Genomic DNA, 23,435 nt, shown 5'->3' with positions numbered 1-23,435 from the left:
CTCCTCTGTAAAACGAGAGAGTTATATACATAGTGATTGCTGGATCCCTTCCCAAGTCTCTGATCCTGAAAACAAAGAATTTTGGCAGAGAGTGGCATTATACTGGAAAGAATATTTAGAGGAAGAGACTTTGGTGTGAATCTACATTCTGCAGTCTTAGCTGTATGACTTCAGTCAAATGACTTCTCCTTTCCAGCCCTTAGTTTTCTCTTTTGTAAACAGAATGTTGGGTTAACTGACTGTAAAGTTCCTTCTAGGTCTAAATCTCATAATCCTATGAGCTTTATGATTTTACAAGGGTCCAATGTGACTTCCTTGAGGCTGTCAGATTAATATTGTCAAATCCTAGACTCAGAAACTGAGATTGTAAATCTTTGTGATGAGATATATTTTATATTATATATGTCATATACACTATACATCATTCCTTCAGGTGTAATAAGAGACTGACACCTTCCATCTCAAAAGACAGTAACTTAAATATATCTAAAGAACACAGAACATCCATGATCTCACCTTTTTGACTCTTTTTCCCATTTTTGTATATTGCCTCTCAGCTTTCCATTTCTGATTTCAATTCCCCAAAGTATATTACATTTTACAGAAAACAGAATATTCATTTTAGTTGACTCTGCTTTGACTTCCATAGCAATGATAAATTCTTCCCTTATCTCTCATCTCACACCAATTGTGACCATAAAGTTTTTGGACTTGTGATAAAAATATGGTCTTTTGTAATATCTGGATAAGGTCTGCGAAAAGTATCATAGAGAAGCACTATCCTGGCAACAGAAAACCTGGGTTTGAGACTTGATTCAAACACCAATTATATGAGCCTAGACCAGTAACATCTCTGGGACCTCATCTTCCTCTGCTTGTAAAATGAGGGATTTGGACCCTCCCATCTCTTCAGTTTCCTTCTCACTATGACATTCTTTGGTTCTGGGATATAGTCAACCAAGGATAAATGGCAAGAGACTTACTTAGACTTAGAGAGTCATATTCCCTAAGTGTGAAGGTCTCCCAAGGGATCTGCAAGCTGATTTCTTAAAATGATTCATGTTATAATAATATCACTAGGTAATGCTTAGATGATGCTTATTCCCTGCCAGGCACTCTGCTAAGTATTTTATAATTACTTTCTCATTTGAGCTCCATAATAGACAGAGGTGTTATTTTACAAATGAGGAAACTGAGTCAAACAGTAGCTAAGTCACTTGCTGCTAGTTATATTATTGATAGTGGTATTAAAGAAGATAATCAAATGAGATAATTTATGTAAAGCTAACTTTAAAATTCTATGTAAATATTATCTTTAACTGTTGCTATGATTGTCATGATGTGTCTAATTTTAAAGGACTAGACTCATTGATTCATTTAATAAACATTTCTTTAGCACTTACAATAAACTAAGGTATGCTAGATCCTACAGGAATTACAAAAGTAATCATTGTGGTCTGTGTCTACAAAGAGTTTAGAGTTTAATGAGAGGATTAAGACAATCCCACAAAATTATCTAACAGAAATTAGATCTCATAGAGTATTATGAGATCAGACCTATGTATATTAGATAGATATAGAAAAAAACACCTATGGCAGAGGGAATCTGGGAAATGCTCACAGAAAGGTAATATTTGAACAGAGCATTGAAGGAGGGGTAAGAAGTAAATAGGCAGAGAGATGGTTATGAGATATTATAAACACAGGGTATAGCATGATTTAAATTCTCTGCTAAAGTCCTTTTCATTTCTGGCATCAGAGTCCTACAGCTCGCTGAATATCCCAGCACAAGACACACTTGTTTGCATTTTCAAGGCTTTAGGGGTGATAGTTGTGTGTTCATTTTGTCCTGTTGGAAGAACAACTCGACTAACATTTTCTTTGCCTTTCAGCCATAGCCCTGCTCATAAGTACTATCTGACGACAGACCCCATCACTGGATCCATCTTCCTCTCTGACACCAACAGTCGGCGGGTCTTCAAGGTCAAGTCAACCACAGTTGTGAAGGATGTTGTCAAGAATTCCGAGGTGGTGGCAGGGACAGGAGATCAATGCCTTCCCTTTGATGATGCTCGCTGTGGTGATGGTGGGAAGGCAACGGAAGCCACGCTCACCAATCCCAGGGGTAAAGCCAAACTTGTGGTCATTCTTTTCATAGATAAATCCAGAGAGTAAACAACAGTTTGGAGTATTTAATATTTAATGATAATTTTCCTGCCATCGCATAGGAAGCAATAAATGGGAATGGGAGGGGAAGCATTAAACAACAACAGCCATCTGTTTGAATATTAGTTAGCAATTCCAGGAATATTCAGTGCAATTCAGACCAACAACTATCCATTCATACTCAGTGCTGAGTATACAGAATTTGTCCCCAAGGAACTTATAATCTAATAGAAGAAAACACCCACAAACAGTATGATATGAAGTTATGATGTTGCAAAAGATTCAAGAGAGGGAAACCCAGTTAGGAAGCTGTTATATAATAATTATATAGTCAATAGTTAATAAACATTAACTAGACACATGCTTAAAAGTCACTGTCTGCATTGTACCAACCGAGGGATACATATAGGAAGAAGAAAGACCACCCCTGCCCTCAAGGAACTTACAATCTAATAGAGGGAAGCAACACACAAAAGAAAAATGAAAAGGGAAAGTGAGCAGGGGAACTAGCCAAAATGGGAGCATAGAGAGATGCCCCAAAAGTCCAATATGAGTGGATGGCTATACCCTCCAATACGGGGGTACTGATGATGTGTATAAATAGGCCCAAAAAGAGGGGCTGAGAGGACATCCTCTGGGAAGAGGCAACTGTTTGGGGTGTTCTTTTTATCCACATTGCCCATCTTGCCATTTAGCACTATTGGGCATGGATGCTTTTCCAAAAGCACATGAAAGAGCAAGCTAGATCCAGTAGGGTTAGATTTCCTCAGAGATAACTAGAGGAAAAACACTTATCCCTCTTTTTTTTGCTTATACATATACATAAGGTTTCTTCCCCTGATAATCTTTTTTAAAATTATTAATAGTTTAATTTCCAATAGCTTTAGTACATTCCTTCCCTATCTTAATCTATCTCTGCCCTATCAAAACTTTAAATTTTGTTCATAACAACAATAAAAGCTGTTTGTTTATGTAGAGCTTTGAAGTTTGCAAAGTCTTCTGCATATGTTCTCTCATTTGATTCACAGAGCAACCCTATGAGATGAATACAGTGATGACCTTCATGTTCTAGAGAAGGAAACTGAGGTTGAGATATGATAAATGGTTTAAACAGGGTCACTCAAAATGCTTGGAGTCTTCTGACTCTCTCCAGTATAACCCCCCCCCCACCTCTCCAACAGATAGAAAACCTATGAGAAAAGACATCTATCTTTCCTCTTATTTCCAGATGCAGAGCCTAGTGTTTGCAACAAGGTTTGAAATTTCTGACTCCTAAGTGTATCCCTCCATTCATTATACAACCTATCAGGAAGGGCTTTTTTTTATTTACTGCTCCCTTTCTAGCAAATTTACTACTCCTTGTCTAGCAAAGTGGCACACTGGGCCTGGAATCAGGAAGGCCTGAGTTCAAATTTGACCTCAGATACTTCCTTGATGTGTGACCCCGAGCGAGTCACTTAACCCTATTTGCCTCAGTTTCCTCATCTGTAAAATGAGTTGCAGAAGGAGATGGTGAACCACTCCAGGATTTTTGCAAGGAAAACCCCAAATAGGGTCACAAAAGGACAAAATGTCCACAAAAGGAACTCGGTCATTCATAGAAAACATTGAAATGGAAATCACTTTAAGATTCCTACTCTCAGGAAGCATAGTAGTACAATAAAAATAATAAATAGCTAGTGTGCTTTATGGTTTACAAGGTATTGTCATAGCATGAACAGTAAATACTGTAACTGTTACCTCCATTTTCAGAAAGGGAAATTTAGGCTTAGAGGACAAAGTAATATGCCCACAGTAACATTACCAGGATTTTAATTTTGCCTTCTGACTTAGTTATAAAGAACACTAGACTTGATACTGGTTTCCAGTTCCAGTTGTACCTATGCCTTGCTAACTCTGTGATCTTAAACACGTCTTTTCATCTTGATGGGGCCAGATCAGAGGAAAGCTAAGTTTTCTTCTGGCTCTAATGATATGGGTTTACTACTAGCCATTAAACAAATTTCTTTCCCCTTCTGAAAAATCAATAGTTATTTCCATATCACAGGGTTTAAGGGTGATAATTCCCCCAATCCCACCATCTGGAAAATGTGTAAAATTTTTTGCCCTCTCTTCATGCCAGAGAAGGAAGTCCGAATTATTTTGGTATTAAAAGATAAAATGTTGATGTTATACAATATTATACATTTATTTTACACATTTCTGAATTTCAAAACGTTTTCTGTGTCATTTATTAGTCTTCATATGTTGTCAGCAACTTTGACAAAACTCCCCCCAAAATTCTCATTTAATTTTTTATGCTGATCCCCATATATGGAAACTATAATGGAGTTAAGTAGAGATGAAGAAGGGATAATTGAAGCCTCTTTAAAAGAGTAGCTGTACTCCTCCCCTAATCCATCCCCTACCATGTTATTCTAACTTTGTATCAGAGAATTTGCATGTGTCTCTGGCTCAGGAACAAAAGCCACTTGAAGCCACTATATTCTGAGAAGCCTGGGACAGCCACAGACATCTATAGTAGCAGGTGTGCATCCTGGAGGTGGGTCCCACATCAGAGAACAGTAGAATTTTATGGCAGGGAGGGATTATAGAACACATAATTCTGGATCAGAGAACAGAATTGTTACCACATGCTTCAATACCTGAAGGATCACAGATTTCATTGATTTGAGTCTTTTCTCCTGCCTAAAAGAGAGGAGTAGCTTGCTGATTTCCCCTTTAGAATTGTGGTTCATCTCTTTACACATCCTGTCTTTGAACCCTTTGAAACAGACTCTAAGGGTGGTTGGCAGACTCTGCCGATCTTTTTTTTCGTCCTCTATTACAAACCAGAAGATGGAAGGATCATTTCCCTATCAAGGCTCCCATCATTTCCACCTCAGCAATCAGTCCCCCTTGAATTCTTTGGTGACCAGGATGTTGGTTAGCCCTCTCTTTCTACATCCTTTCTTTCTTTGACATAAAGAATGTTATCAATGAAAAATAAGTTTTTTTTGATGTCTTTACTAAAATGTAATGCTTTAAAATCAGTCGGTCAACAAGTTTTTATTAAGCTCCTATTTGTGCTAAACCCTGGAAATACAAAAAAAGACAACCATAATAATATTAAATTGAATTATATAATTTTGTGCTCATTGAAAACATTTTAAAGTTCTGCATACAGAAAATCAAGTTGTCTGCCATAGGGTTTGAAGTATCTTTAGAGTTCAATTTGTTCAGTCCCTCCCCAGAGCATTAATACTTTTGCCAACCTTCCTTCCCATCCAGTGATCATTCAGTGTTTACTGAAAGAGTTCCAGGGACATGGAACTCCTTACCTTAGAAAGGATCCTGCATGCCTGTACCACAGAATCTTAGGGCAGTTATAATTCTTAGAAAAATCTTGCCTTTCTGTACCTTTTCCTCATAGCTCCTAGGTTAACCCTCAAGATCCAAAAAACAAAACAAATCCCCAAAATACCCTCAAATTTATTCATTCACATTCAAATATTTGAAGCATCATCTATTATGTTTACCCTAAACTGCCCCTACTCCAAGCTCAAACCTTCCCCAGCTCCTTTTATACATTCTCATATGACAATTTTGAGTGCCATTCACTGCCCCTCCCTCGTATTTACAGGATAACTATACCCCAAAATCATCATTAGAACTGGACAGAAGCTCAGAGGCTTTCTATGATCTATCTTATTTTTAAAAGGAGGAAACAGAGAGGTTAAGTAATTTGTTCAAGATCATATAAGTAGTAAGAGACAGGAACAGTGTGAATACAGGGTCCTCTGACTTTGCAATGTTATCCCCTGACTCTCCATCAGGTATAAACCCCATGAGAGAAGACAGTCAGAATCTCTCCTCTTAGTAATTCCCTATTTCTAAAGGATGAGTCTTTTCTATAAAAAATTATATTTATAATAATCTCAACTTTGTTAGAAGACTACTTAGTTTTCTTCTAAGACTCTTTCTGGGATTCTGTGCACACACACATACACACACACACACACACACACACACACACACACACACACACACACACACACAATGTTGTGACTAGTAAGTTGCTCCAAAGTCTATAATTAACCCAGATCCAAGTGACAAGCCAGCCACCACTGGCAGACGGTTTACAGAGGGAGGGGAAGGGAAGTCCATCTATTTAACACAACAAAAGGGAAGGAATTAATCAGGGGACTGATCATTTCTATTAGCTGGTGCAGCCAGAGCAATAAACAAAACCTCCATTGTTAACTGAGTCCTCATCAGTTCTGGCAGATGGCGAGGGGGAGGAAACAAAAGACAGGAACTTATCCAGGCAGACAAGGAAACCCCTGTCTCAGTGCTTACAGAGCATGAATAATTTCTATCCAAGGTAGGCAAGTGAAGAGGGATTCCCCTTCTATGAACTTACCTTGTCCTCTTTAAAAATTACTCCCCAATATTTAAAATTATTTTTTTTAGGTTTGGGTTGGTTTTGTTTTTATTTTTATTGCAAGGCAATGGGGTTAAAGTGGCTTGCCCAAAGCCACACAGCTAGGTAATTATTAAGTGTCTGAGGTGGGATTTGAACTCAGGTACTCCTGACTCCAGGGCCGATACTCTATCCATTTCACCACCTAGCTGCCCCCCAATTTTAAAAATTATTAATGTTTGTCTTTCAATAATAATAATAATAAAGTTATTCACCCTGATATATATGAATCATTATCCCCATTTTATTGATGATAATACTGCGGCTCAGAGAGGCTATGACATCTGTTCCTAGTCACACAAGAGGTAAGAATCAGAAGGTAGATTCAAATCTAGTCCAGGACTAGACTGTTCTACATTATGGTAAATAGTATTACCTAAGAAGCTATGCTCTTTGGCCTTGTTCTTGCCTGTTCCCTTCTGTGGGGCTTAAGGTAAAATGATGGGTTTGGATTAAATGACTCCTAGGCATTTCCCAGATGTGTTATGACATTGTTGACATTGTTTTTTAGGTCTCTTCCAACTTTGACATTGTTTGCTTACCTGAATGCATCAGCCTCACACATAGAAGAAACCTATTCTCATACCCCCAGTTTCCATTTCTGTTCAAGCATTGTTCCATAATCATTGGATAACAAAGCAAGAAGGGAAAAGATAAGCAGTCAGGAGCCCTTTAAATAAAATAACAGGGGCAGCTAGGTGGCACAGTAGATAGAGCACCAGCCCTGGAGTCAGGAGTACCTGAGTTCAAATGTGACCACAGACACTTAATAATTACCTAGCTATGTGGCCCTGGGCAAGCCACTTAACCCCACTGCCTTGCAAAAAACCTAAAAAAAACAAAATCACAGAAGGGCTAGGAATATCCAGTGGGTGACCAAGAGCAGAATCCCAGAGCCAGAATGGCTTCAGAGGGCAACTAGTCCAATCCTTACTTGAAAAAGAATCCTCCTTCTCCTATATCCAATAGATAGTCATAAGACCTTTGTTCCAAAACTTGCAATGAAGGGAATCCACTATCTCCTGAGGCAAATTGTTTCCACTTTGGGACAGAGATCTAATTGTCAGGAAGGATTTTTCTAATATTATCTGAAGTCTGACTCTACTTCACTCTTTTACTCCTGGTTCTTCCCTCTCAGGAAAAACAAAACAAGTAGACATTTTCTTCTATATAATAACCCTTTGAATGTTCATTAGTGCTCTATCTACTATTATAGAATCACAGCATCATGGAATCTCAGTTTGGGGAGGCCTCTCAAACAACATCTATTTCAATCCCCTATCCCATATGTCATTCTCAATAAATATTCATTCAACTTCCTCTAGAATACCTCCAATGATGGGGAGCTCACTACCACATCATCACTGGCCCCCCACTAACTCCCCAAGATTGCATTAGGAAGGTTTTCTTCTTATTACTATATCTTTTTTTTCCCTCTTTGTATCCTCAGCCACAAATGTGGTATTTGGCATACAACTGACTTACCATAAATATTTGTTGAATCATTATTTAATTAAGTTGAGCCCAAGCCTACCTCTCTGTGACTTGGCACCATTAAGCCTGGTTCTGCCTTCCTGATTGAAACAGAATAAGTTCAGTTCTTTTTTCCTCTTAAGATGACCCTTTACATCCTTTTTTTTAAAATTCTAGATTATGAGGTGGCCTGTCACATTTGTCATCTCATTTGATGTTCAAACTGTTACCACTTGCTCTGCACTCAGAAAATAGGGACCTGGAGATCAGACAGCTCACATTTTTAATGGCCCTTCTCAGCCACAAAACACTTTTCCCTGGCTCATCATCTGTATTGATTCTCACAACAAATCTCTTGAGATTGGCAGTGCCAAGAATATCATTCCCCCCTTTTACATATAAGGAAACAGGCTTATGCAAAGTTGGTGTCTAAGGGATACATACCAGAGATATCAGGTTGGGATTGATGGTGTCAGAATGATTTGGAGATGGAATTTTCCAATCATATCCTTCAAGGGATCCAGTAGGGATCTGTGGCTTCCTGAGTCAAGTCTTATTGATTCCAGCTGACCTAGTACTTAATATCACATTGGCAGCTGGACATCACAGTAGACGATAGTCCTACATCTGGTTTCAGGAAAGTCTGGGTTTCAATCTTGCCTTAGACACCTGCTGGCAGTGTGATCCTGGGCAAGTCACCTGTCTTCTCTATTCATCAGTTTTCTCAACTATGAAATAGGGTTAATAATAGTATCTACTCCCACCTTCCCAGAACAGGGTTGTTTTGAGGCTCATGTAAGTTAAAATATGTCAAGTGCTTAGTAAGCTTTAAGTTACTATAGAAATGCTAGTTTTTATTGTTGTTGTTATTATTATTACTATCTTTCTTCCTCTCAGGAATTACAGTGGATAAGTTCGGGCTGATCTACTTTGTGGATGGCACCATGATCAGGCGCATTGATCAGAATGGGATTATTTCCACTCTCCTGGGATCCAACGACCTAACCTCTGCTCGGCCTCTCAGCTGTGACTCCGTCATGGATATATCTCAGGTGAAAAAAGGTCCCAGGGCAAGAAGCCTGTCTTGCAGGTCTCAGAGACTTTGACCCCCCACAAAGGATCTGGTCAGAGGCCTATTTCTTTATGGTCTGGTCATCTGGCACAGCCCAGCTCAGACCTGAATCCGATTAACGACCAAGGAAATAGTGGTTTGCATACATACACTTTTGCCTGAATTAGCAACAACAGGAAGAGGAGAAGTCTTGAATTACATCAGATTGCAAATTGGTTACAGCCCCAATCAAGCCAAGCTTTATAAGCCTTTCACCCCATAAACACACCAGCCCACACAAGAGTGCTCTCTTTTTCAATTATTGTTTTTATTTTTAGAATTTGTCAGACCTTTTCCTGTGACCCTATGTCTGAGTCCCACCATCCCTCAACTCTCCTGAAGAATAGAAACTGATTCAAGGACTAATAATAGTAATAACTCATATTCACATTTGGCTTACACTTCTTATTTGAGTCTCAAAACCACTCTTTTATGAGGTTATATAGTGCATTATAGTCTAATCCTCTGCCTGACTCACCCTCCCTCTCTCTCTGTCCTTCTATTGAATTCCTTCCTGGTCCCTAAGGCAGGCATCAAATGTCACCTTCTAAGGCAATAAAATAATTTGATGAGGATAGGGCTAGGGATAGGCACCAGACATCAAATTTCATTCAAATAGGGAATTTCCAAGTGAAAAACTCTCTGAGTATTTCCTTTGCAGCTTAGGGTCATAAGAGAATTGTTGTGTTAAGTATGTTGCACTATGTACATCCAATCAGTATCTGTGAAGAGTCACAGAGTCAGAGTCACATCAAGACTTGAACTCACTTATTCCTAAATTTAAGGTTAACTCCCTAGTTGACATTGGTGCAAATTTTTTTGTTTTATAATGTACTTTACTTAATTACCTATTTTTAGTGCATAACAATTCTTTGAGTTAAGTAGTGGAGTAAAAGAATTAAAAGAAACCCTAGAGATTGTCTGGAGTCTAGATCAACTCCCCACCACCACCACCACCACCATTTTATAGAGAAGCAAACTGAAGCTTAGCAAGGGGAAGCAACTGGACCAGGATCAAAGAATCAGTTAGTAGAATTCAAGTTTCCTAAATCACAGAATGAAGGCATTTGAACACTAACTGAGCCCAACTCCCTCCTTTTATCGGTGAGACAATAGTCAGAGGCACGTTAAGTGATTTGCCCAAGGTCACATGACCAGAAAGTAAGAACTGTTGTGCCTCCTCTAATTATTGTTCCCAGTGAGAAGATGATCAATCTTGAGTCCAGTGAGGTTGTGTGACCTGGCCTCAGCCGCACAATGAATTAGGATGGGATCCCATGTCTTCTGACCCTTGGCCAGGTTCTCTCTTACCTGTCAAAGGTCTATTTAATAGACTTTCTAGGTTTATTGAAATAATCATTAATGTTTCCTTTCTTTGCTGGTTCTCCTTCATTTGATAAAATGATATCTCTAGATTGCAAATCACTGATTTGTAATCAGAGGCAGCATGGGGCTTTGGAATCAAGAAACAGAATCCAAATCATAGAATCTTTGTTCAAATCCCTGTTCCCTCAGGGGTAAGAATCTCCACCAGGTCCCAACAGTCTTGTTTACTACATGGACTTGTGGAAATCATTTCCCCACCCTGAATCCAAATTTAACCCTTTATAAAATGAGATGTTATGATGATCTCTGAGAGCCCTTCCATCTAAGCTGGATTTTGAAGTCCCCTTTTTAACTCTTAATATTCTGTGTTCTAACACTCTATGCTCTCGTGTTCTTTCCCAGATCTGATATTCCCTAAATCTGCACACAAACACTCACTAGCATACACATACTTTCCCTGCATTTAGGGATCATCTTTTCATCATTGGTGACAGCCATAATGGTCTCTGCAGTCAGGTCCCCAGGGTACCAGGAGAGCAGAGGGTATAAAATATTTAGCTGTCAACGATGACAAGAAATGAGTTTTAAGAAAATGAAAATTCCCTTGTCACTTCAGAGTAAACTGTGGTCTTGATGCTGACCAAGGGCAGCCTTGAAGTCATACTCCAAAAAGGATTAGGAGGCATGAAGGCAGTTGTGACAGATAGCCACAGGCACTAACACTATCCCCAAGAAGAAAATGCAGTCCCGGAGAAAGATTAAGATAGGGAAGCCATGTCTAAAATAGAGAGATGAATCATTGCCACCATCAACTTGATTCAACATGTATTCATTCATGCAATAATCCTTATTGATACTTATTGTGTACAGATCCCTGTACCCAAGTCTGGAAAAGATGCAAATGATAAAAAAAGAAATTTAGATAAGTCACAGTTCCCACCACATGAGATGCATGGAAGCATAATATATTTAGGTAAATTATTAAAATACAAATCAGGCATGATAAGCGATAAGTATCTTACAGAGTCAAAGCACTAGAGGGGTTCAGAGGAGAGAAATAATAACTAAATATAGCACTTTTAAGGTTTGCAAAGCACATATATTATCCCTATAATATAGCTTCTCAGATGAAGAAACTGTAGTAGACAGAGGTTACGTGATGCGCCCAGGGTCCCTCAGCTTGTAATTGTCAGAGGCTGGATTTGAATTCAGGGAGATATGTCTTCCTGACTCCAGACCTGGCACCACCTAGTTGACAAGCCTTCCCAACTCCCAATCCATTGAGTCACCCCCCAACTAGGAGGATTATTAAAGGTCCCAAAGGGGAGATGGCTGCTGAGCAGGCAAACCCCACAAAGAAGTTTGTTTTGAACATCTCTTGGATATGAGCAGGCTGAGAGGTAGAATTGCCTCATCAGAAGTTTTTTGGTTTCTCCAGCACAGAGTTTTTCTAAAGAGGAGGTCCCCAATGAATGCTGGGTCTTGTAGAGCTAGTCCTTAAAAAATGCATAAATAAGGCCTGTGAAGACTTAAATCTTTTCCTCAGCAATAGCAGCAGACTTTATACAAGACTGGATAAAGCTCAGGATTTGGACATAGGAGATCCAGGTCCAAATCTCTGCTCTGATATTTATTGCATGACTCACTTCTTACAGCCTCTGCTTCCTCATTTGGAAGATAGGAATATTTTTCATTTATTCAGTTGCCTGGCCCTTATTTGGAAAGTCCTTTTTCTTGACTTTGACAAGATAAAGAGATTGATAAGATGACAGGCTTCTCTCAAGCATCCAATAATGAAGTTGTTGAGATAAAACATAAACACATAAATATGAATAAAACAACAAAATACTTAAATGACATTTCAGGATGCTAGAATCCAAAATATTATGAGACTCTACAAGATTAGTAGATGGATCAATACCACAGATGCTAGCTAACTGCCATAAAAGGTCAGTGATGAGAAGGGTTATTTCAGGTTGGTGTAAGGAGGAGAGACTTCAAGGGAAAAAAAAGGCAATTGTGCAGTCAGTCAATAAGCATTTATTAACTGTTTTCTATGTGCCAGACCTTGGACTGGATCCTGAATGTATCCCAACTTCATCAGAAATCCCTTACCAGGCTTTGCATGTTTTTTTTGGAATATGATGCATCATTTTTGTCCTTGTTATTAAAATAAATCTTCCTTGTCTCCCAGAAGGCAGAAGTGGGAGTTCAAAGTTACAAGAAGATAGAATTCATCTCAATTAAAAAAATTCAAATTAAATTTAATGCAAATTAAAATTTAATTTAATTTTAAAGCATAAATTTAAATAAAAATTAAATTTTAAAAAATTTAAAAACCAAAACTTCCTGATAGAATTGTCCAAAAATGGCAGGGTCTGCCTTGATATGTAGTAATTTCCCCATCACTGGAAGAGTTTAGATAAGGGGTAGACCTTCACTTGTAAGTGTCACTTAACCAGTACATATCAACATTGGGCCTAAATCTATCTGCTACACCAAGCTGTCTCCATTATATTAATCAATATGTCCTACCTCATGGTACTTCAGATGCCACCTCCTTCCCCAGGTCTTCCCTGAACCCTGATTGATAGGCACTTTGTCCCTCAGTTATAAAATCCATTGTGATGGCTTATGCCTTTCTGATGCATTAATCATGTAATAAGGTATGCTTCATCTAACTCCATATGTTTTATTCATCTTAATAAACTTCAGGTTTCTTGAAGATTTAGACTGTGTCTTGTCTAAACTTTATATATTCCCTAAAACCCACTCCAAGAGTAGGGACTTCTATGTAGCTGATCTATACACACTAGGAACTAAATAAGTATTTGTTGAAGGAGTGACTGACAGTGATCATGAGGGTCAAATAAGTAAAAAGAAATAACAGTTCACCTTACACTTGTGTCTCTATTGCCAGGTTCGCCTAGAATGGCCCACTGACTTGGCAATCAACCCAATGGATAACTCCCTCTATGTTCTTGACAACAACGTGGTCTTGCAGATCTCTGAGAACCATCAAGTCCGAATTGTCGCGGGGAGACCCATGCACTGCCAGGTCCCTGGTATTGATCACTTCTTATTGAGCAAGGTGGCAGTCCATGCAACTCTGGAGTCTGCCACAGCCCTGGCCGTCTCTCACACTGGAGTCCTATACATTGCTGAGACTGATGAAAAGAAAATCAATCGAATCAGGCAGGTCACTACTAATGGGGAAATTTCACTGGTCGCTGGGGCTCCCAGTGGCTGTGACTGCAAGAATGATGCCAATTGTGACTGTTTCTCTGGGGACGATGGATATGCCAAGGATGCTAAGTTGAATTCCCCATCTTCCCTTGCCGTGTGTGCTGATGGGGAGCTCTATGTAGCTGATCTGGGAAATATCAGGATCCGCTTTATAAGGAAAAACAAACCATTCCTGAACACTCAGAATTTGTATGAGCTGTCCTCCCCCATTGACCAGGAGCTCTACTTGTTTGACACAAGTGGGAAACATCTGTATACCCAGAGCCTCCCCACCGGAGATTACCTGTACAACTTCACTTACACAGCTGATGGTGACATCACCCTCATAACAGATAACAATGGCAACATAGTGAATGTGCGAAGGGACTCCACTGGGATGCCCCTCTGGCTGGTGGTTCCAGATGGCCAAGTATACTGGGTGACAATGGGTACTAACAGTGCCCTCAAAAGTGTGACTACCCAAGGACATGAGTTGGCCCAGATGACTTACCATGGCAACTCTGGTCTCCTTGCAACCAAAAGCAATGAAAATGGATGGACAACATTTTATGAGTAAGTATCAACACAGTTCCATATGACTGGTTAGTTTCATTGATCATTGAAACACCCTGTTCTCTAAAAGTTGGGGTCCAGTCTGGGGATAATTTGGGTCATATTTATTTTGGTTAAAAACATGGGCTATACATCAGCACCTACAATATAATCTATGCTTATGCTACTTATGGTGGTGTAGCTAGATAGTGCAGTACATAGAGTACCAACCCTGGAGTCAGGAAGACCTGAGTTCAAATCCAGCCATAGATATTTGACACTTACTAGCAATCATTTAACCCTGATTGCCTTGCATCCAGGACCATCTCCAGTCATCTTGATTCATATCTGGCCCCTGGAGGGAAAAGTCAGGCTGGTAACTTAGCACAGCAACCCCTCTCTCAAATCCAATTTATATACTTATCATGGCATCACCTTCCTAATCTCAGTCTTCTTCAAGAAAGAAGGACAAACAACAACAGCTTATGTTCCAAATGGTCTTTTCTAGGAGATTCTGTTACAACATGTCTTGGCATGGTATAAAAGTTCCTTCTCTCATCTATTACCCAAATGTCCAATTACCTAATTTAGAAAGGATTTCAATATCATTAAACCAACATGAATCTCTTTTTTAAGATCTCTGTCAAGTAGCATCTAGTCTCTGCCTTAAAACTTCTAAGGTGGGAGGGTTCACTTCCTCCTGAAGCATACTATTCCCTCCCATTCCCTTATTGGACTGTTCTGACTGGTAAGAAGTTCATTCACAGCACAATGGAAGGCTATAGCATCAAACTAGCAATGTTATCAAGCAAGTGATTCCACCAGGTGTTCTAGGTGAGAAAAGGGGAAGAAAAATTATATGAAAGATATCATTTTTATATCACTGGAGAACATGGAATTCTGAATTTATAAAAATGATTTGAACACAAACTTCACATTTAACAAAACTTTACACTGCCCAAGATCATACAAGTCAGTCAAGTCATCAATGAACAAGAGTTTATTAAGCACCTACTGTGGGAACAAAAAAATGAATAATCTCTACTAAGCTACAAGAAGAATATAGAAAATAAATATAGAGAGAATAAATGCAAAATATCAACTAATTAAAATAGACTAGGTAGTTTGGGAGGAAGCAATTGAAGGGACTCAGAAAGGCTCCATGACACAGGTAGTCCTTGAGTTGCAGCTTTAAAGAAGAAATTCTGGAGTTGAGGTGGGAGTATATTCCAGACCCAAGGACAGCCCAGAAAGAAGAGTTGAAAGAATTTCCAGTGGGAGGAGTAAAGAGACTGGTCAATCAAGACAAGTCAATAAGCGCTTATTAATCACTTTCTTTGTGCCAGAAACTATGCTGATTAGATGACAATCTGACTAGATGGTGGAAGAGTAGGAATTTTTAATGTGGCTGGATAAATAGATTCGAGCATATGTTGTTGAAGGGCTTTAAAAGTTAAAGGGGTTATATTTGCTCCTGAAGACAATAAGAAACAAGTGGCTTTGATTGATTAGGGTCAGATCTTTGATCACGAAAAATCACTTTGGCAATAGAATGGAGGGTGAGTGAGTGAGTGAGGAACTTGAGGCAGGGAAAATAGTTATAAGATCGTCTCAATAATCTAAGTGAGAGACAACTGAGGAACTGAACTAAGGTGCTAGTTGTTTGACTATAGAGAAGAAAGAGGTCAGATATGAGAGATTCTTGGAGGTAGAAATGGCAAGATTTGACAATTGATCAATCTTGTAGAGTGAGAAAGAGTGAGGAGTTGAAAATGATGCTAAGGTTACAAAAATTGGAGACTGGAAGGATGATGTTTCCTTGGATAGAAATAAGGATATTTAGGGATATCTAGGAGGTGCAGTGGATAGAGCACCACACCTGGAGACAGGAGGATTTGAGCACAAATGTGACCTCAGACATTTAATAACTGTATGACCCTTGGCAAGTCACTTAACCCCAATTGCCTCCAAAAAAAGAGAAAGAAAAATAATGACATTTGGAAGAAGGGAGGCTTAGGGAAAACTCTATATTAGTTGGATTGAGATGGTTTGAGGATATCCAGTTCCACAGCTAATAAGACCATAAGTAAGCACTTATAAGATCAATGAATTTAGAGCTAGGAGGGACCTTGATGATCATCTGGCCCAATCCCATAATTTTACAGAAGAGGAAACTAAGACTGAGGGGTGTTGTGAATTGTCCAAGACCAAGTAGTAAATAAATAGAGCTGGGATTCCCTCCGCTCCAAATCTAATACTCTTTCCACTTTCATGCTGTTGAAAACAGAACTAAAACTTGAGAGTCTAATTCTTAGTTCAGTGATGCTGCCTTTCCAACTTCCCTGACTAATAACAATAAAAGAAATATAGCATTTTATCCTCATAACCACCTTATAAGTTAAAATATGATTTGTTTGTTTATTCATTTTTTGTTCTCATTTTACAAATGAGGAAGTAGAGACTGGGACACCCAGAGTCACACCATAGGACTTAAACCCAGATCTTCCTGACTCCAAGTCTCCAACCACCTTGTGAAACAGTATTTTCCAGGCAGCTGGTGGCAGGTATTTGCCACTGCAAGATCTTGTTTTCAAATCCCTTGACTCCCTAAAGGATTCTCTTGACATATTTCACTTTTGGACTCCTCAGTGGAGAGAAAGAGCTGACTGTCCTGTCACAGGAACTCACACAGCTCCTTGTCCAATTTATTGCTTCCCCATGGAATTAGACATAGCTCGGCAGCAGAGCATAAATCAACCAGGCCGAGTAAGGCATAGCACTGAAATCAGAATAAAAGGAAACAGCTATGAGCCAACAGCACTTTTTTTACTGGGAAACCAAACAACCCAATGCACCCCACCCCATATAGTTGTTCTAGTCATGCCCCTGAGGAATGCGATCATTTAACTCTTCATAAACCAGAGAAGGCAATTTCTAAACTTATCTGAAATTCTCACCAATTAGGAGGAAATGGTTGCTGATGTAGAAAGGAGGGGAATTTGGGGAGAAAGACCAAATGGAAAAGAGCCAGCCTTGGAGTGGATCCCCAGGCTTTATTGGCATCAGCAGTCTGCCAAAAGTCATTGTGATATTGGATTGCACTGAAAAATTCATGGCCACCATTAGAAGGTGAATGACAATCTTGCTATGAAATATACCCTGGTAGGTCCACTCCTGGAGTGTTTGGAACCACCCACCATATTTCAGGATGGAGGCCATATCATATGACTGTGTTTAACTAGGAGAGAAGGGCAAAACTTGGATCAGGGTATGATAGCTCTCTTCAAAATATCTGAAGGACTGACTGACAAGAAGGATAAGAATTCAATTTCTTCTTTTCACTCCAGAGACCAGAACAAGGACCAATGGGTAGAAGGTAACCTGAAATAAGAACTTGACTCAATTTGTGGGTGGAGATGTGGGGGGGGGGGAGAACTTCCAAATGTGATCAGAAGTAACATGGAATGCCTTTGGTAGAGGAATAAGTCCTCCATCCCTGGAGGTATTTGAGCAGAGTCACTATAATCACTCATCAAGGATGTTGTTGGGGTGCAGATAAGACTTTCATCACCTCTAAAGTCCCCTCCAAATCTGAGATGCTGTGATTCTGTGTTATTAACTTTCATTGAAAGGGGAGGATTCACTCAAAGAGTTCTATGGACTCTCCTGAAAGAAGCCTTTTTCATTTGATCACTGTACAGAATCCAGCGATGCCCAATTTGTAGGACATTGTTGGACACTGAATTCTTCCACATGACTAAATTTTTCAGCCAGTCAAAAGTTTGACCCTCAAAATATAAGGGGTTTTTCTTCTCTTTACCCTTTGCCATAGAAATCTTTCTAAAATGAATGACCACACTTACTTGCCTTCATAAACAGGATGTTGGGTGTAATTTGATTTGTCTTGATGTTTAATCATTGTGAATATCAATTATTATCCTGAGCATGGAGTAATGATGCTCCTTGAGTTTAGTGAAATGCATAAGACTATGAAATAGACCCAAAATATTGAGTTCTTGGAATTCTGTGTCTGCCACTTAGAGATCTTCTGCCTCCTGATTTATTGTCTGTTCTCATTCTTCATCGCCGTCAGTGGGCCTGCCTCCAGTCCTAGCAGCTGTTTCTAATCTGCTGTGGGTTTAGAAACAAATGAACCACACTTGGTACCACTATGACTCAAAGAAGAGTAAATAGGTGCTAAAGGAAGTTCTTAGGAATTCTCTTTCTCAGCAGAGTGCAAAAACTTGTCTACAGGGAATTTACAATATATATTTGGTCTGCTCAAGAACATTTAGGGCTTCTTTCCTTTTCTTGGCTGTGTTTCAAATATTTGAACTACTTGATAGTAAAGTGACCTCTAGATAAGTAAGATGGTTCTGTAAATCCCAAAATGAATTTGAATACTTAAACTACATATTGTCTTAAAATTTGGCCAGCTGTTTACCGCTAAGTACAATTGTTCCTAAAATGTACACTCTTGTCTCTAAAAAAGGTCACTACTGAAGATTATTTTGTCCAAAATGCAAGAGAACGGTTCATTTTAAGGAGGGAAAAGACCTTAGAAAATAACAGTTATTTTGATTAACTCATTGAAATGGAAATATACTAAATAATTCAGTTGTTTCCAGAACTTGGTCAAACCATTTCCTTCATTATTTAGCCATGCAAAATTTTTATTGCTGTTATTAGACAAAGTATACATAGGCATGTTTGCGTCTGTACTTTCTCTTAGTTTCCCCAAGTCACTCCTCTGGATTCAGAATAAACCTCTTGGTATCATAGAATACTTTAATATCAACTCATTCTAAAAGCCAATATTGATACATATGCAGTTCAATTGATTTCAGCAAATATGTATTAATTACTTGCTCTGTATTAGGAACTGTGCTAAGCCCTAGGGTTTCAAAGAAAGTGGGGAAGGGAGGAGGCACTCTCCTCAAAGAACTATTCTGCCAGTGAAATATAACATGTACACCAATCAATAAATTCAAAAAATAGACAAAGTATTTTCAATCGAGACCATGAACAGATAGGGGAGAATCAGGCAAATCTTTCTATTACTAATCTATTGATTATTATAACTATAATCCTATATAGAATAATAATTCTATAATATAGATTCTACAATGTAAATTTTATAATAAAAATAATTGATAAAAGGTAGAACCTGATCTGTGCTTTGAAGGAGCTTCATGATTCAGTGATTCATTCCACAATCTATATAAAAGGAGAAAGGCAAGAGATAGGGGGTCATATACAGAGTCATTTGAAATGTAAACTACAAAAGGGGAAAAAAATGTGTAATCAATCCAGAAAGACAATTTGAATCAATTTGTGAAGAATTGTCAGTGCCATATATAAGTATGTATGTATTATTATTCCAAAGGAGATGGGGAGTTATTAAAACTTCTAGGAATCAGGAATGTCATGGAAAGTCCTTCTCTTTTCCTGAATTTCTTAACAAATTGCCTGAATGTCTTAACAAATTACCTATCATATTATTCCTTTCCCCAAAATATCTGGTTTGTACAAAATCTAAAGTATCATCTAGAGTCTGTGTGTGTGTGTGTATGTGTAGTTCCTTTCAAAGAAATCTCTCCATGAGAAAAATGAGCTGACTTTAAGATAGTGGATTTACCAACACAGATATTTTCAAACAGAACCTGGATGACTCCCTTGTAAAGAAGAGTTCTTTCATGTAGAAATTAGACTGGATAACCTCAGCACTTTCTTTCTATCCAATTTCATTTAACAAAAATGTTCAATCAGCACCTATCATGAGTAAAACATGACATTAGGTATCAAAACATTGTGATGCCCAGAAATTCCAAATCAGAAAATCTATAATTTTGTTTTATTTGGGGCAGTCTATCTCTAGGGAGGTTGGTAACATTATTATCCCCATTTTATAGATCAGTAAACTGAGGTAAGCTGCCTTACCCAGGGTCACAAAGCTAGAAAGTATCTGAAACCAGATTTGAAGTCAGATCTTCCTGACTCCAGGCCCAATACCTTGTGCCCTGGACATCCCAACTGCTAGCTCTATGATCTGGGTCAGATGCTGGGCCTCATTTCCTTCCCTATAAAATTAGATTTAAATGAGATGATCTTTCCCAAGTCTCCCCCAGCTCTGACATTATGTGAGTCTAAAGTAATGAAACCATCACTTAAAAAACCAAGGCTCCCTGTTCCAAATAGCATTAAGGATAGATGGTGTGGTCTGTTGAAACCAATGGACCAAGGAAGGAAGAGTGATGGATCAGGAGTTTGGGCAGGTCACACCAATGCACCACTGATCCAATTAGGTCTCATGCCTTTCCAGTTGTTCTCCTCAGCAGTACTGCCTCCTTGTTGTTGTTCAGCAGTTTGTTAAACCCCAATTCAATGATTGTAGTACTAAATCTTTGTGCTGTCTGCTTCCAGTATAAGGATTGTTAAGACAACCAGCTTCCAGCTCATGCTCAAAATCACAGAATTTCAAAGTTGGAAGGGACATTACTGGTTACCCAGTCACAATTCTTCCTGAATAAACATCCCCTATGTCCTACCATTGCCAGCTTCATCTTGGAGACCTCTAGTAAAGAAGATATCCACTCCTTCTCAAGACAGCAGCTCATCCTATTTGGATCAGTCTCCTTGAAAGCAAGCCCAACATGGGCTCTGTGCAACTTCTAACCACTGTCCACCAGTCCTGCCCTCTTGAACCAGATGGTGCATCTCTAAACCTTCCATATGACAACCCTTCACATACCTGAAGAGCTCTCTCAAGTCTTCTCTTTTCTATGCTCAGCATCACTAGTTCCATAAGCAGATTCTTGAGGCCATCTTAGTTGATTTAGTTACTCCCCAGTTAATCCCAATCATTCAGATTCATAATCATGGTTTCCTTTACCATTAAAAATATGGTGGCCTATCTATGCCTTCCAAGTAACTTTTGCCAATTGACAAGACAAATGTGACCTTCAAAGAACCAGTCCTCTGCTGAATATCTTCTCAGGCTAGGCTGACCTTCAGGTATCAGACACAGAGTCACTATGAAATTTCCAGCTCATTGGAATCTGGCAAATCTCCCACCATTCAATTCAACAAATATTTATAAAATTCCTACTATATGCTAGACCCTGATAAAGGCTAGGTATAAAAAGATTTAAGAGAAGAAAGGCATCCCTGCCCTCTCAGAGTTTAATGATATGACATCTCATGAGTAAATACAAAATAATTCCAAATTCTCCCAGGAGGGAGAAAAAAAAATGTGCCTTACTAAGAGAACCTTTGGAGCCCAGGATTATGAGGATAAGAATAAACACTTATTAAACACCTACTGTGAGCAACAGGTAACATAGTGGATAGTGCTGGGCCTGGAATCAGGAAGACTCATCTTCATGAATTCAAATCTGGCTTCAGACACTTACTATCTATGTGACCCTGGACAAGTCATTTACCCTTGTTTGCTTGTCTTCTTGCCAACTCCAGCTCTGGGCACCGTGGTATCACCTAGCTTTCTTGTAGGAAATATTGAAGGACTTTAGCAGGATCAATCCCTAACATAGATTAAACAAGAGTCCTATATTCAGAGCATCAACAACAGTGATACAAACAGAATGGAAGGTGTTGTGGTCTAGGTTCAGATCCTGCTTCTGCCACTTGTGTGACCTAGGTAAGTTATTTCATCCCTAAGCATCAATTTCCATATTTGCAAAGTGAGGAGACTAATCCCTCTCCTGCATTCTCTCACAGATTGTTGGAGGGGAATAAAAATCACCTTCATGAGAGCACTGGGTAAACCATAATCCCCAAACCATTTTCGTTGATGGTCCCCCAAGCCTGGAATTCTCCCCTCCTGACATCCTTAAAGTTCCAACTAAGATTCCCATTCTAGAGGAACCCTATACTGATACCCCTTAGTTAAAATACCTTCAAAAATTATCTGGCTTGTTTGCATATATTTGTTTGCATTTGTCACAGATTATAAACTCCTCTAAGGCAGGAATGGTCTTTTAGCCTTTCTTTGTATCCCCACATTGCCTAGCAGGTAGCAGTAATAAATGTCTAGGGATTGATTTATCAAGGGAGAGGCAGGCAAAGTTTTTATGCTCAAACACCAGTCATCACTGTTCATCCTCTCTAACACTGGGCAGCATCTGCTTCAAATTTTGACTCCAGGGGAACAGAATCAGACAGCTAAGAATGTGTCCTAAGAAGAAATAACTGTGATCCAAAACAATTTTGCAAAGTAGTACATGGTGGTCATAGAAAGAATCTTGCTTATAAGTTTGCCCCAGTGAATGGCAGACTCCGGATGGGTTTCCTTTCATTCATTCAGTAACTCAGCAAAAAACACATATTGATTATCGACAGGATTTTGTGTCCTTCAGTGGGTTAGGTAAGGCTAGAAGGAATGCAGATAGGCACAAAACAGAATCCTGGAGATTTTACAGTGTAGAATAAGGTTTGGAGTAGAAAAGCTACCAGATAACATAGTAAGTGATCTCCTTGGATTGGTATAGACAAGAAATGCTTTCTATCTGGGTACAATGCTGCATTGCTTCCACCTGGAGTAGAGAGCAAGTGCTTTCAAGACTGGAGCACCTTGTCTTTATATTCCCAGGGTTTAGTACAAGTTCTTTGCCCTTTTGGGGTCCAGGAATAGGAGGATAAGAGAATGGGCTCTATCATTTCATAATTCTAAGGAGTTCTGAGTAAGGATGAATTTCTTCTACCAGTATAGAAAAGTATGAATTGTCCAGAGTCACAGATGCAACATAGTAATCAAAGGCGAGACTTGAGCCCAAATCTCCCTGACTCCAAAAAGAAAGCTAGTTCTTTCTTTCTGACTCTCTGTCACTCTGTCTCTCTGTCTCTGTCTCTGTCTCTTTTTCTTTCTGCCTGCCTGTCTATATATCTATCTATCTGGCTCTCTCGCTCTCTCTCTCTCTCTCTCTCTCTCTCTCTCTCTCTCTCTCCTTTTTTCCCCCTTCTCTCTCTTTCTACCCCTCCCCTGGCAGAGTCAGTGATTAATAAATAGATGTTGAATTATGCCCAATTGTAGGATTAAAGATGGGAACTAGCTGGAATGCTGGTGTATTAATTCAGGAAATTGTTAGGTACCAGTGACATTAA

The 23,435-nt window shown here is 39.0% G+C and overlaps 1 protein-coding gene across 7 annotated transcripts in view; it reads left to right on the top strand.

Moving 5' to 3' along the window:
* Window positions 1–23,435, top strand: part of TENM4 (teneurin transmembrane protein 4) — a 1,252,272-nt gene that overhangs the window by 1,190,771 nt on the left and 38,066 nt on the right. For all 7 annotated transcript variants that reach the window (XM_074216997.1, XM_074217000.1, XM_074216995.1 and 4 more), the window contains 3 exons: window positions 1,893–2,125; window positions 8,999–9,153; window positions 13,459–14,336. In XM_074216997.1, coding sequence (XP_074073098.1) covers window positions 1,893–2,125; window positions 8,999–9,153; window positions 13,459–14,336 — 1,266 coding nt within the window. The remainder of the gene's footprint in view (window positions 1–1,892; window positions 2,126–8,998; window positions 9,154–13,458; window positions 14,337–23,435) is intronic.

The sequence above is a fragment of the Macrotis lagotis genome, chromosome 1, assembly GCF_037893015.1.
Source record: "Macrotis lagotis isolate mMagLag1 chromosome 1, bilby.v1.9.chrom.fasta, whole genome shotgun sequence".
Taxonomy (NCBI): Eukaryota; Metazoa; Chordata; class Mammalia; order Peramelemorphia; family Peramelidae; genus Macrotis; species Macrotis lagotis.
This window is presented reverse-complemented; position numbering and strand designations above follow the sequence as displayed.